This window comes from Gracilinanus agilis, chromosome 2 (assembly GCF_016433145.1).
Source record: "Gracilinanus agilis isolate LMUSP501 chromosome 2, AgileGrace, whole genome shotgun sequence".
Lineage (NCBI taxonomy): Eukaryota > Metazoa > Chordata > Mammalia > Didelphimorphia > Didelphidae > Gracilinanus > Gracilinanus agilis.
The window spans coordinates 414,011,414-414,026,612 of record NC_058131.1 but is presented as its reverse complement, the minus strand read 5'-3'; the positions used below and the strand labels follow the sequence as shown (position 1 = coordinate 414,026,612).

The 15,199-nt window shown below is 35.2% G+C and overlaps 1 protein-coding gene across 1 annotated transcript in view; it reads left to right on the top strand.

Moving 5' to 3' along the window:
* Nucleotides 1-14,997, top strand: part of SETD3 (SET domain containing 3, actin histidine methyltransferase) — an 85,229-nt gene extending 70,232 nt beyond the window's left edge. Inside the window, exons 9-13 of the mRNA XM_044664589.1 lie at nt 493-567; nt 4,943-5,109; nt 6,012-6,097; nt 11,387-11,547; nt 13,600-14,997. Coding sequence (XP_044520524.1) covers nt 493-567; nt 4,943-5,109; nt 6,012-6,097; nt 11,387-11,547; nt 13,600-14,049 — 939 coding nt within the window. The 3' untranslated portion in view covers nt 14,050-14,997. The remainder of the gene's footprint in view (nt 1-492; nt 568-4,942; nt 5,110-6,011; nt 6,098-11,386; nt 11,548-13,599) is intronic.
* The last annotated feature ends 202 nt before the right edge of the window (nt 14,998-15,199 follow it).

Genomic DNA, 15,199 nt, shown 5'->3' with positions numbered 1-15,199 from the left:
AGAATAATTACCTAATTTCTGATAAAGGGATTGTTTGCAAGTAAATTGGAGTTTTCCAAAAATAGTATTCCCCAAAGAGCCAGAGTTATCCGTTCTTTTATTGAGAGAAAAGAATGCACTGGCAGTTGATGAGTATGACATAGATTCAGTGTCACATGAGATGGACTGTGAATGCAACTACTTTGTAATGAACTTTTATTCTTGGTTGGGACAATCCCCTTAAAATCTGTGGGATATATTTTCCTTGGACATTCCTTTTTCTTCAAGTAAGTTAATTTTCTTCTATGAGATTTTCTAGCAAAAATGCAGTTAATCTGAGCTTTTATGCAATTATTATGGCAATTTTAAGAAAATATTCAGGGATGATCTCCCGGTATGTAGATGTTGAAGAATATTTTTCAATCTTCAATTTTTCCAAAAGAGGCATAACTGGTGAATCAGAGTGAATTATAAAAATCATCATTTTGCTTTATTCTCTTCCTTCTTGACTAGATTACTACCGGTTACAACCTAGAAGATGATCGTTGTGAATGTGTTGCACTGCAAGATTTTAATGTTGGAGAACAGGTATGTTTCACACAGTGTCATATTATGTAGACTGAAAGATTGTTACCAAATAAATTCCCTGTAATTATTAATTCACTTGTGTAAAGATGCATGATACTTGCATTGTGGACCACATGTTAACTATAATACTTACCACTCTTTGGAATATAGAATAAACATGTTATTTGAATTGAATCTTGGTCTATACTCATTAAAAATAAGTAGTAAAATATGACTAACTTAAACATTTGTAACAATTTAAGCTAAAAATAAATTTTGTACCACTCTAACTCCAAATAAATTTTAGAATTTTATAAGAAAATACTTGCTGTTTTATTCTATTCCCTTTCTTATTGTGGTCTGGGAGGCTTGAGATCTGTTCCTGTTTTATTCCTGTATTTAAATATAGAAATTCTCCCTTTCATGATTTAGGAGTTTTAGTAAGTAATCTTTGTGCATATGCTTCTATATAAATATCAAACCTGCTTTATTCTATTCATCTTATAGTTATACACATGTTATGAAAAGTAAAACTAACTTAAGACTATTTCTATAACCCCAATCAAAACCAAAGAGAATCCTTACCTAGCAAAGTATTGTTTTTCCATTTCTGAAGGAATGTTTATAAAACCTACTACTTGGTGGAGAATTGCCACCTGATCTAGTAATAAAATTCTGACCTCATTGCTTTAAACTCTTGTTCCAGAATAGACTCTCTTATATAAAAAGGAGAGGAAGAACATGATGAATTTTAAAATGCAGTCTTAAAAGTAATAGACTTGTTGCCCATTGGAAGGAGAAGAGGATAATATGAAAGGTCAGATGAATTCAGGGATCAAAGATCCTTTGTATAATGCTAATATCCTCAACTCTACTTCAGAGTAGTTGACTCCCCTTCATGTAGTAGTTATTGAAAATGATGCTTTTCCACAGCCCATCTTATTTAATGAAGAGTGTTGGGAAAATTGTACAACTTATTTGAATTTTACCAAAGCAGTATTTTTTCAGATACTAAATTTAAAATTTTAAATAGGTAGATCTGAGTCTAGTTAACTGTATTTATTACAATATATTTGGTTCACTCTGTTAGGCAATGGGAATACAAAGCAACAGTGATACAATCCCAGTCTTGAAAGAATTTACATATTTTGGGGAGTGGATGAGGTGAATGTGTATGTGTGTACAAATGAATAAAGAGTTCCAAAAGAATTCTCATGTGAACTGAACTGAGCCTAGAGGGAGACTAAGAATTTCAAGAGAAGGCAATGTTCATATTGTCCATACCATTCATGAAAGGTAGGATGGAGACAGGTTTGCAGCAAGCTTTAAATGTCAGATTGAACATGTGTATTTTGTCCTTGAAAGCACTAGAGAGTCACAGATTTTTGAGCTGGGAAATTGACATGGCCTGAAGGAAGATGATTTTGATTGCAGTTATGGAAAGATTGGAAGCAGGTAGACCAGCCAGACTACTGAAATAATCCAGATAAAAGGTGTTGGAACTAGTATAATGACAGTATAAAGTGGAGAGGAGACAACTGATGCAAGAGATATGGTGAAGATAGACGTGACATAATTTAGGAATAGATTGAAAAAAGGAATGAAGGAGAAGGGAAAGGTAAGGTAAGGATAACTTTGAGGTTGCAGACTTAGATAAATTGTCCTCAGTAGAAATAGGGAAATTTAGAGGAGTAGATTTAGATGGGAAGGTGATGAACTCCATGTTGGGTTTGAGATTTAGAAGGCATATAGAGATATCTAATAGAAGGTTGGCTATTTGGGACTAGAGAGGAATTTTATTGATTGTACAGATTTAGTAGTTCTCTTTATGGGAATTTTAATTGAGCTCATGATAGTTAATGAGATCACCAAGTAAAAGATTATACAGAACAGAGAGAAAAAAGCCTAGTGCAAAAAAGCCCTGAGGAATGAATACTCATATTTAGTAGGGTGGAAGATAGATAATAATCCTGCAAAGAAGACTGATAAGGGGTATTTTAGACAGATAAGAGTAGATTCAGGAGAGAACAGTGCCATAGAAACCAAGAGAAGAAAAAATTTCTAGGAGGAAGAGATGGTCACTAGTGTCAAAAGATACAAAGAAGTCAAATAAAATATAGACTAAGACAAGACCATCAGAATTAATAAGAAGAGATCATTGACAACCTTGGAGAAAGTAGTTTCCATTGAGTAGTGTGGTCAGAAGCCAGAATGCAAAGCTCTGAGAATAAGTGTGAAGTGAGGATATGTAGGCAATAAATTAGACAGCCCAGCCTAAGAGTTTGGCTGTGAAAGCAACAGGAAATATAGGATGAGGAGGTGGAGGGTCAAATGAAAACTTTTTATTAATGGGGAGATATGGACATATTTGAAACAGTGGAGAAACAGAGAAGAGATTAAAAATGAGAAGCAGGAGGAATAATTAGAGACAGACTCCTAGGAGAAAAGGGAGAGGTGGAAATGGAGTGAGCAGAAGAGAGTTAAGGGTACCAGTACTGGAGTTGGCAGAGAATAAATTGTTCTTCCTTAAGAACTAAAGCAAAGGATAGGAAAATTGTAGTTGGTGGGTGGGAATGTAATGAACTAGGCTTTTGAGTTATGGAGTGGAATAGAAGGAACACATGGCAAGTGACCACTAGTTTCTCAGGAAATTAGGAGACAAGGTTTTCCCTGTTTAGACAGATAGGTGAGAATGCGGTATGATGGTTTTAAGAAGAGTAAGTTTGGAACTGCCACATTGGGAGTGTGTTGGAGAGTTCGTCCTGGAAGAATAAGGATTTCCATGTAGCAATAGAGCTTGACTGAAATTAGATAACACAGATCTGGAATGGACCCAGTTTTGTGGTTGTGTTCCTCATCAGCAATCAATACCCCTCAGACAGGAGCAGAGAAATCAGATAGTGGAAGAAGCCTTGGGTGGAGGTTTGACAAACATAAGGGACACAGGGATTCAAGAATAAAAGACAGTCTGAATGAGAGAGTAAGAGGTTTGAGATGAAATGAAATTTGCTAACAGTAGAATAGGGAGGGGCTCCAGAAAGCACAGTGGAAGAGAGAAGCTAAGTATGGTAGAGAAACAGGAAAGGGAGAAATGAGATGGATGGAAATGAAAAAGCAGGAAATAATAACAGAGTTCTCACCTAGAAAATGGATGACTCCAAAGAACAAGAATATGAGAGAAAGTGGAGATTTAAAACCTAGGATAGAAGAGGTATTGGATGACAGGGTCAGCCATCTTGCAGGGCACTGTGATGCCTAAAAATGGTTGTCAGGCAGACAACAGAAAGATTCTGGGATACATCTGGGTCATTAAATACCTCCAGTCATTTAACTGAATTAACGCTTGGCACCATTTCTTTTCTCATCCAGTCATTGTGTAAGAATAATATATACCCAAAAGATAGCACATACATGCAGTTATATGCTTGTTCTCTAATTGTGCCTGCTGCCAGAGTGGGTCCTAGTGCTAAGAGGCTTAATGTCTACATGAATGTTGATTATGGAGGGCTAAGCCAGTTTTCTTTGGTTAGTGGGAAAGAGTATAAAATGCTTCCATAAATAGCAATAAGTTCCCAGGCAAATAGGTCTCCAAGTACAATCTCTGAGAGTTTGTGGGTGGATCTCCATGCTTCTATCTCTAATAATGGTAAAGGAAACTGTAGGTGTTAGAGCAGGGAATGGGTGTTAACTGTGGCTACTACATACCTGGATGCTCTGATTATAAAGCTGTTTTCTCAGAGAGTGGTAGCAAGCCTAGGGCAGAATAGATTATATCTCCATCTACCAGGGTAGATACTCATTGATCATAGAAGGCCAGAATATTATTACTTCCTCAGATGAATTAAAAACACAGGGCAGGGAAGGTACTATCTCTGCACAAAGCAATAGGTTCTTATATGAAGAAGCCTCTAAATCCACTCCTGAAAGAGGCCAGGATTGTACCTTTCTAGGTTTCTTTGATGATGAAGGGTATAGATGCTGGAATGGATTTAATATCAGCATTCTCCCCTTCATAGCAGGACATTCAGTAGCAGTGGAATATTGAGACACTTTTTTCTTAGATGGTTCTAAAACATGGGTGTTATTTTCTCCAATGGATTTGTTAGCTTGTCAAATTGGAAGGTTCTTCCACATTACTGGGTCCTGGAGAAGCAGATTCCAAGCTTTGTCAGACTTCAAACCTTGTCTCAAGAAGAACTGGGAGCCCCTACTTTCTTCAATTGAGATGTTGGTTCTGTTCCCATTCCCTGGCTCTTGGATTAGAACTTTATAGACATTTTGTCTCATTAATGTAAAGTGGCGTTAAATTTACAAGAAGTAATACTGTACCTCAAGTCTGTATTAAACAGGTGTTAAGCTTTTTTATGTGCCTTCATTTTTCTTTACATCCTTTTAGATTTACATTTTTTATGGCACCCGATCAAATGCAGAGTTTGTGATCCACAGTGGTTTTTTCTTTGACAATAATTCACATGACAGAGTGAAAATAAAGCTTGGAGTGAGCAAAAGTGACAGGCTATATGCAATGAAAGCTGAAGTCTTGGCTCGAGCTGGCATTCCAACGTAAGTAAAGAGACTGGTCAGCCTTTCCTTCTTGATAACTTGAAATATCTCCAATTGCATAATGTTTAATTAAGGTACTAATAAAACTGCTCCTCAGTAGTTTGCCTTAATCCTTTTATGCCTGCTACTTAACAAATTTAAAGCATTTAGACGTATGTTAATTTACTAAAGTTTTTAGATAAACATAATTGTTGGGAACATTCACAATCAGTTCCTAGGAATATAGTAAAAGCTGAAATCCTCATTAAATTAAATAACTATATAAGTATTGCCAGTGTCTTTCACCATGGAAAGGTTAATGATATGGATCAATTTATTTCATTTAATTCTTTTCTTCCATTATCTGCCATACTGAATTGTCCATACTGAATGACTGTCAAGACATTTCAAGAATTTCTAGTTAAATTTTTTCAGCTTTTTCACCATAATAAGATGATGAAGATGAGAATTATGATTTATTATTCTCCATGTAAAAGAGGAGGTATCTTTAATGGAAATTGATTATATTATACTTTTTTACTGTTGAACTTATCAATATTTGGTTAATGATGAAAATACTAAATAATTATAAATTATTAATATATTTTAAAATCATAATTTGAATTTTTAGATTATATTTGTTTCTATAATCTGGCCTATGCAAATTGAAATAAAAATTATATTAGTTTATAACAAATCACAAAGGTTATTGCAAAGGTTCAGTTTTTATTACCTTCATTCCTACTTAAAATATTTGGAATTTGTTCTTCTATAATTCATACTGGAGAGTTGTATGACTCATCCATCCCCTTAGTTCTCCTTGAAAAGAACCACGTGTATCATAAGTTTAAGGGATTTTGCTTTGGAGCAAGTCAATTAATTTTACTGCTATGACTGATCTCTCTGCTTACTGTTTCTGTTAGTTCCAGTGTCTTTGCCCTGCACTTTACTGAACCTCCCATCTCTGCCCAACTTCTGGCCTTCCTTCGAGTATTCTGTATGACTGAAGGTAAATCATTTCAGAAAAAGTCCTTTTGTCTTAACAAGAATTTTTCAAGAAGTGTAAAGAAAATAGGCTTTCTAATTAAAGTTGGAAATGCTTAGAACAGAATAATTTGTGGGGAAAGAGAGGCAAAAGACATCAGGTTGATTTGTGTTGAAAATGTTTCACTGACTGAAATCCTTGTGTTGCAAATATTACTTTGTATTACACAAATATTTGTCTTTTGTGTTTTCTCTATCAATAATGCAGCTGAGTATAGCCAAACAATCCCTGGATTTGAAGTTGTAGGCCTTGATGTTCAGTCCCACACTGGGCACTTGCTAACCATGTGACCTGGAACAGGTCACCCTGCACCTGGCCTCAGAAAGGCCTGAATTCCAGCCCTGCTTTAACTAGCTGTGGGACCCAGGTCAGGTCCCTTACCCTCTTAGCCTTAGTGCCTTCATCTTTATTGTTATCCCAAAATGAAATGTGAATAACTATAACCACAGGGTTATTAAATTTGAATGAGATAATATATGTAAATTACTTTGCAAAATTCAAAATGAACATATAGTAGCTATATTATTACTATCTGTTATGGGGATGATAATAATACATGTTCCATCTAGGCAGCTAGGTGACACAGCAAATAAAAGTACTGCACTCAGGAAGACCAGAGTTCAAATCCCAGTTTAGACATTTGCTAGCTGTGTGATCCTAAACAAGTCATAGCCTCTTTGTGCCTTAGTGTTTTTTATCTATAAGATGGATATAATAATGCTTATCTCCTACGTTTATGAGGATCAAATAAGATAAAAATTTTGCAGCACTTTTTAAACCTTGAAGTGTTAACTGCTACTTATTTTATCACTTTTATTGCTATCTACCTCACAGATTATGAAGAGAGTCCTTTGTAAATCTTTAAAAACTTTATAAATGAGTACTTTTATTACTATGATTATCATAATTTTAAGTATCTCTCAAAACTACATTCATAGCTTACATGATAAAATATCTTGAATTTGTTTTAAAATCTCATTAGAATAAAATATCCTGTGGTTTTTTTTTTTTTTTTTGGTTTTTAAACCCTTAACTTCTGCTGTGTATTGACTTATAGGTGGAAGATTGGTAAAGGTAGGCAATGGGGGTCAAGTGACTTGCCCAGGGTCACACGGCTGGGAAGTGTCTGAGGCCAGATTTGAACCTAGGACCTCCTGTCTCTAGGCCTGGCTCTCAATCCACTGAGCTACCCAGCTGCCCCGTATCCTGTGTTTTTAAAAATCAATTCACATCAATTTAAGTTTCCTAAATTAAGGAAAATTTATAATCAGGTAGTCATGAAAATCTTTATTTTCACCAGGTAATCAGCAAATTAAGAAATTTCATTTTATGATTCTATATTTTAAATATTTTTAATGTCAGACCATACCTTGACATTGGGGCAAACTTTGTTACAACAGATAGCTTTGAAGCTAAATTTTCTCCAAAACAGGATTTCTTAACCTTGGATCTGTTAACTTAAAAAAAATGTTTTTGATAGCTTTAGTTCAAAATAATTGATTTGCTGGGTGATTCCATGTATTTTATTTTAAGCCTTAAAGCACATTGCTCTTGGATGCCAAAAAAGTTGAAAACCCCTGTTTTAGAATAAAAAGATTTTCTGAATCCAGTTTAACTATTTATTTATTTTTGCTACTAATTATGGTCAAGGCCCAGTGTTAGGCTCTAGCTTATAGCCAGCTTAATTTAAGTATCATTGGATACAATCATTTTAGAATTTAGACAGACCTAGGAAATTTATCAGCATATAATATTATATTGTGGGTTTTTCCATCCCCACATTTTCTGGCCTAAAAAAGGAGTATTATGATAACAAAAATGAATACTTATTTTAAGATGTGCATACGTATTGACATTTGATGAGAATCAGTAATGTTGTCAGCAGTTACTCATTTCCTAGTGACCTCTATGTTTTGACCTTAGTGCTAAAAACTCAGCATACCATGAAGTGATGATGATTGTCTCCATCTTCGAGCATAGGCACTTCTTTGCCTTCCTTTTTTGTTGTCATTGTTTACTTATTTATTTGTTGGTTTTTTTGAAGCCTCACCTTCTGTTTTAAAATCAATACTGTGTATTGGTTCTAAGGCAGAATGGCAGTAAGGGTAGGCAATGGGGACTTGCCTCAGGGTCACACAACTATGAAGTGTCTGAGGTCAGATTTGAACCCAGGACCTCCTGTCTCAATCCACTGAACCACCCAGCTGCCCCCTCTTTGCCCTCCTTTGACTTTGTGACAGAATATCTGGCTCATGCCCTCCTTGCCTAAAGATAACCATTTCCTTTCATTTGTGAACAGGCAGAAACCAGTAGTCAGTTTGGATAGATTCAGGTTAAATGGAATGAGGCATATCATATACTTGAAGTTTGGTTCCATTTTACCTAGTGGAGAAGTTATTAGAGCTAAGTGGGGCCTTAGACATTGTCTAGTTCTATTGCTTCATTTTATAGATGATGAAGCTGAGACTTATAGACAGAAATCTGCCTAAAGTTGCAAAGGCAGTAAACATTAGAGGCAAACCAAGGTCATCTGAGTATAAATCCACTGTGCTCTCGGTAATTAATCATTATGAACTTTAAAGTAGCACATACTTCTCATCTTCATTTACTCCTAAGGTAATTAAAAACAAATTACTACAAAGTTTTGAACTCTACTGATTTTTTTTTTAAATTAGCACTGACAAACATGTTTCTGCAGGAAAAAAATGCAGAAGCAGCATGGCATAGTGGATAGAATGCCAAACATGGAGATGTGTATCTAAATCCTGATAATGTGATCATGGACAAGTTTACTTCATATCTCTGGGTCTGTTTATTCATGTGTAAAATGAGGATGATAATATCTCTAAGATCCACTTCACTGGGCTATTGTGAGGCTCAAATGAGATCATGTAGGTAAAGCATTTTGCAAACTTTAGAGTACTATACAAATGTTAATTATTAACATAATTTTAAAACTAGCATTTTATATATGACTCACTCATTCATCTAGCACTTAAAAGTGTTCAGATCCCTTCTTGTACTGTGGCCTTGTGAAGTAGGTCATACAGATATTATTTACCTCCATCATCCAGATGAAGAAATTAAGGTTTAGAGAAGTTGAGGGACAGACAGAGCTGGAACTCCATCTGAGGTTGCTGACTTCCCAGTTTTTCTGCTTGCTATTCCATAAAAGCATAACTTCAAGTTGTTTGTCCAGTGCTGGTGATATTTCATAACAGTTCTTTCCATAGTTTTCTTGGTCCTACTGACATACATTTGAAAAATGCCTGGCTGAGGTTATGGGTTTAGTCTTTGTCTATGGAAAAGAAAGAAAGTAACTGAATGGGTATGAAGGCCTTTGTTTAAAGAGCCCATCACCATACTTGAAGGACCTCAGAGAATACAGAGTGAATATATTATAATAAGTTATTAGTGTAGTTGACAAATTAAAAGATTTACTAGGTAGAATGAAGTAATACATTGTTATCTATTTAAATATGTGACAAAGATTATTGACCCTAGAAAATATGGCATTCATTTCAACCATGTTCTTAATTGATCTTGGCAGTATCTTGTTTTTTCCCCTTTGTTGTGACTACAGTTTAGTGTATTCTCAGCTGAAATAGGGATTAAGAGTTGGTATAAGTTGGGTCAAACTGTTGTTTTACCAGTACCTGACTATAAGTGCTCCATTACCATATGATTAGGCATTTGTGGAAGTCAGGGAAGAATGTAAAATCATACACCACTTTTAAGTTATTCTTGATTTCTACATATCTCTATTACTACAGAATTTCATTTTTCATTTTCCAGTTATTTTCCAAAGTGTAATGCAGCCATCCTGAGTGTGTGTGACATTCATTTCAATTCAGAAAACATTTATAAAATGCCCATTATGTGCAAGACATTGTGTTAAGGTTCTTAGGGTTTGGGTGGAGTGGGAAGTAAAAAAGATAGAGGGGGAACCAAAGATAAACTAAAATATACTCCAAGAACTGCACATTTTAATGGGGGATGAAAGGAACTAAGAAGACATGCACAGAAGACTACAATAGATTCACATTTCTCTTGATGAATTTTGATTATTTAATATCACTTCTTCCATACTTTGAAAGATGAATATAAGAAGACAAGTTAAACAGAGTGGCAAAAGAGGTCTGTTTATGAAGTAAGAAAAAATGTAAAAAGTATACATTTTTAACCTGAACTAATATAAATGATAATTGGTAAAAGTATATACGTCAATGAAATTTCTCATAGACTATCAAAAAATTATTTTTTATTCCTTTTCCCTCCAAATAATTATTTAGAGCACTTTTCTAGCTCAGAATTTATCTACATTTGATATGTAGGATGAGGATACTTAATTGTTTTGAGAAGATCCATCGAGTACTAATAAAAGTTTGTGTTATTGGCAACAAAAGTTCTTCATTTCAAATTCTAAATAAGGACAGCTGTGGGGCATTTTACTTTGAAAGAAATACTGTCCTCATAATTACGAATGAAGCACGAATATATTTCTTGGTATGAATAGGCTAGGCATATTTTGGTCTTTTGGAAATAATATGCCTACAGCAGTTGTGTTGAATTCCTCCTCCTGTGAAATATATTTAGGTGTAATTTAGACATTCACTCATTTACTTGTGATTTGTATTTAAATTTCTTATGAGTGAGACATATCAAATTTTCATTGACTAAGGTTTTCACGGGATATTTTCTTGATTGTTTTTGTTTGGGAAATTACTTATTTTGAGGGTAAAGAAGCCGATTTGTCAAGTCAACCCAGCAGAATTTGTTTCATGCAAATTTAAAATTGAAAACCTTTTTAGACCTGTTGCAGTTAACTTTGGCTTTGAAGTCATTGTAACTTTAGTATATTTTGCCTTAAGTAATTGCAGTAAAAGGAGGGCATGCCAAAATGAGGTGTATATATAAGCAGTTCTAAAAAGTGACTTATGAAACAATCTCATTGATCACACACCCCTCATTGTAAAGGAGGACTAGAGGGAGTGTTGTATACCATGGAATCAGGGACCTTCTTTTGAAATAGAAATGAAAACTGAGGCTTGTACCTCATTTTCCTCATCTAAAACTGCTGAAACACTATACAAACTCTAGAAACATCATGATCAGATGATCATATCTAGTGGAAAAGCAGGAGAAAATGGCATGATTGAAAAAAGATATTTTCTAGGCTATGTTAGTTACTGAAATTAATATTTGAGCTATTTTCCCCATTAACAGAACATCCTTTCTTTTTATTTCTTTTAGAAGAGCTAAAAGAACATTTGATAGGAGAACATGCTATTGACCGAATCTTCACATTGGGTAACTCCGAATTTCCTGTTAGCTGGGATAACGAAGTCAAACTCTGGACATTCCTTGAAGCCAGAGCATCCCTTCTTTTAAAAACATATAAAACAACTATTGAGGTAATTCCAATTGACAATCATATATTGGTTTGCACTCCACCATGTTTCTACTAGATTGTAAACCCCTTGAGGGCAGGGAACCATGTCTTTTTTTCTTTCCATATCCTCCAGGGCCTAACAGTGCTCTACATATACGGCAGATACCTAATAAAGAGTGTAAGGGAGGAAAAAGGTGTTTTTTTTTTTTTGTTGTTCAATATATTAATAGATGGTCACCAGAGGATTGAACTATTATCAATCCTCAATTAAGAATAATGTCTAAGGGGGCAGCTGGGTAGCTCAGTGGAGTGAGAGTCAGGCCTAGAGACAGGAGGTCCTAGGTTCAAATCCGGCCTCAGCCACTTCCCAGCTGTGTGACCCTGGGCGGGTCACTTGACCCCCATTGCCCACCCTTGCCAATCTTCCACCTATGAGCCAATACACCGAAGTACAAGGGTTTAAAAAAAAAAAAAAAAAAAAAGAATAATGTCTAGTTAAAATTGACTTTTATGGAAATTTATTTACAGTAAGAAGAGAGAGAGAAAATAAGGAAATAAGAATCTAACCCAGTGGGTAATTTACTACGATCCTCTAATTAATCCAAGTAGATCTAATTAACCCTCAGCTGAGAGTCAGAGGACCAGAGGCCCCGAGGTGAATGAAGCAAAGATATTGAAGCAGTCTCACCTAGGTCTCAGCATTTCAGCCAGCACTCCTCCACAGACCAGAAGAGCTCCTTCATTAGCAGCACTCTTCACCAGAAAGACCTCTCATTCATTCAACTCCCTCTTTTTAAAGAGGTCACTTATGCGTCCCTTCCTGTGCCTCCCTCCTAATTTGCATGTCCAATCACAATAGACAATTCTCATAGTACTGCCTAGGGGGCAGTAAGTCGGTTCTGATTCATCACTCACTCTAGCACACGTGGGTTAGGACCTCCCAGAATTGGAAGGTGCTCTCACCTTTGGTGATTACATCTAAAGATGGGCAGTGTAGACTTAATCTAATTATCACAAGGGTCTTGGTTATTGTTGAAGTTTAACCCCAACTTGAAAGTGATTTCTCCCTCCACACATTCCTTATAATACTTTAGGATAGAGATATCAAACGCACAGCTAACAGTGTGACCTACAACACTCTTGAGCATGGTCCAAACAAAATTAAGACATAATTGAAAAATATTTTAACAAAATAAATAAGAGCAGATAACATTTATATGTGATTTTTGAAGTCAATATATATCCCAAGGGGATCCTTATGTATGGTTTCAGGTCTCCATTTCTGTTTGTGTTTGACACCAGAGTTTTAGACCTCCTTCTTTACACTAAATGCATTCTGCATTACTACAGTGTAAGCTCTTTGAGGACCAGGACTATTTCTCCTCTCATCGTATCTCTCCATGCATAGTTTAGTGTACCTTGGACATAATAGGTACTTATTAAGCATTTATTGAATTAATTTCCCAATCAGAGATATTATGCAAATACAAACTCATGCAAATTGCTATAGCTTTTTACCAGAGTCATAAAACAACATCAGTTCTATTTCTATTAAAATTTTGATACAAAAGTTGTATTGACACTGTTGACTAAAATACAAAGGTAGAAAATTGTTTTTATTAATCCTTTTACTTCTTATTGAATTGAATAGAAGTTCTTGATGCTAGAAACATTTGCCTCTCAGCCACTAACTTTAAGTTGAAGAGGCAGTGGCAAGAATGCTGGATGTGGAGTCAGAGACTTGGATTCACTTCCCAGCTTGATCATTTAACTTAATGATCTTTGTGGCCTTGGGCAGGTCTCAAAACTTCTTTGAGCCTCAGTTTCCTCTTCTATAAACTGAGGATAATCATTCATGCCATACCTATTTCACAGGATTATTATGATCATCAAGTAAGATATCTATATAAAACACTATGTAAATGTAAGTTGTTACTATGCTCTTTCTACACATTCCATTTTTGCTCCATAATTACTTAAAAATCTCAAGTTCTCTGTTGGATATGTTGGTGTACCATCTCATTTAGACTGCTTTAATGAATTTGATTATTTTCTTCTCCCTTCCTCCTTCCAGGAAGATAAATCCTTCTTGGCAACCCATGACCTTACCTTTCATGCAACAATGGCCATCAAACTGCGCTTAGGAGAAAAAGAGATTTTGGAAAAAGCCGTAAAGAGCGCAGCTGCCAACCAAGAGTACTATTGCAAACAAATGGAAGAAGGAACTCCACTTCCCAAATACGAAGAGAGTAATATTGCCTTGTTAGAGAACACCGTGGCAGACTCTAGACTCCCAATTGTCCTCAGAAACCTGGAGGATGAGGCTGAGGTACAGGAGGACTTAAAGATTGAAGAAGCTATCACTGATAGAGAAGTCACAGAAAATGGATTTGTAAATAGTGAAAACTCTATACCTAATGGGACCAAATCTGAGATTGAAAATCTAAATCAAGAAGAAAATACAAGAGAGACTGAAGATGCCAAAGAATCTTCTCCTGACAGTACCAATGAGGTTAAGCAATAGTCATGAAAATAAATCTTGACTTTATTGTGAAATTAAATTTAGCAAAACTTTATGAACAATACATTTACATTGGTGTGTTTCCTTGTTAACATTTTTCTTTCTGCAGAGAGGAAAGTATGTTTTTGCTGCTTTATATAAAATCATTTTCTTTTTTTAAGTTATTTTTAAGAAATCTGGCTTTCCTTCTCAAATAAGATTGCCATCTTGCTTTCAGGAAAAACAAACATAAGTGTGGAGTGGGGCAATGGTGATAGGGGGTGCCTTTGGAAGATTTTACAAACCCATCCATTGTAGGACAAATGTATTTCTTCCTGAGGAAGAATTAAATCCTTCTATCAATTGTGCTTTTATTGGTCCATCTTTCTGACAACCAGAATTAAAAGTCTGCTTTGCCTTCTGCCAAGAATATAGGATTATCTGAATATTCAGTATGAAAGTAGAGGTGCAGCACAGTACAAATCTTTATACAAAGACTTTGGCGATTGGGCAGTTGCATTTTTTTTCTTTTAAAGAGAATAGTACAGAGGGAAAAGTACCTGACTGGAAAAGAAAAAAAAGTGGTAAGGTGGCAAACTTATTTTTAATAGTTTTAAATATTAATGATAACCTGAATTATATATTCTTAGTGATTTCTTAAGATTTGTTTACTTTTTGTGTTTTGTTTACTATATTAAGAGTGTGTCCTTCCTCCTTGAATCAAAGTAGGGTACTATACTATACCATTCACCTAATTTCAAAAGCTGACTTTTTAAAGTGGTACATTTGATTTACAGTGTTGGTAATGGCAACTCCAAAAACATAATCCAGTGCACAGTTTTACAGAATGTTGTTCCAAGTAAGGATGCACCCCATCCCCCCAGCTTATTCAGGTTTTCACAAACAAGCTAGAGGTTTTCAAAGCTACACTTTTGACTACAAACCATTATTAAAAGGAAAATGTGATTAACATTTTTGTCTCTTCCTTCTTTGGGGTAGTGGGGAGGGGGAGAAATCGTTTGGTACAAATTATCTAATGTGAATCTTTAAATGATTTATAAGATTTGAGAATGTATGCTGAAAGAATCTTCCCACCTCTACCCTGCTAGTCACAAAATTTTAGATTGGAGTGACCTGAGCAATAGTAAACTATCCCTTTACCACAATATTTTCA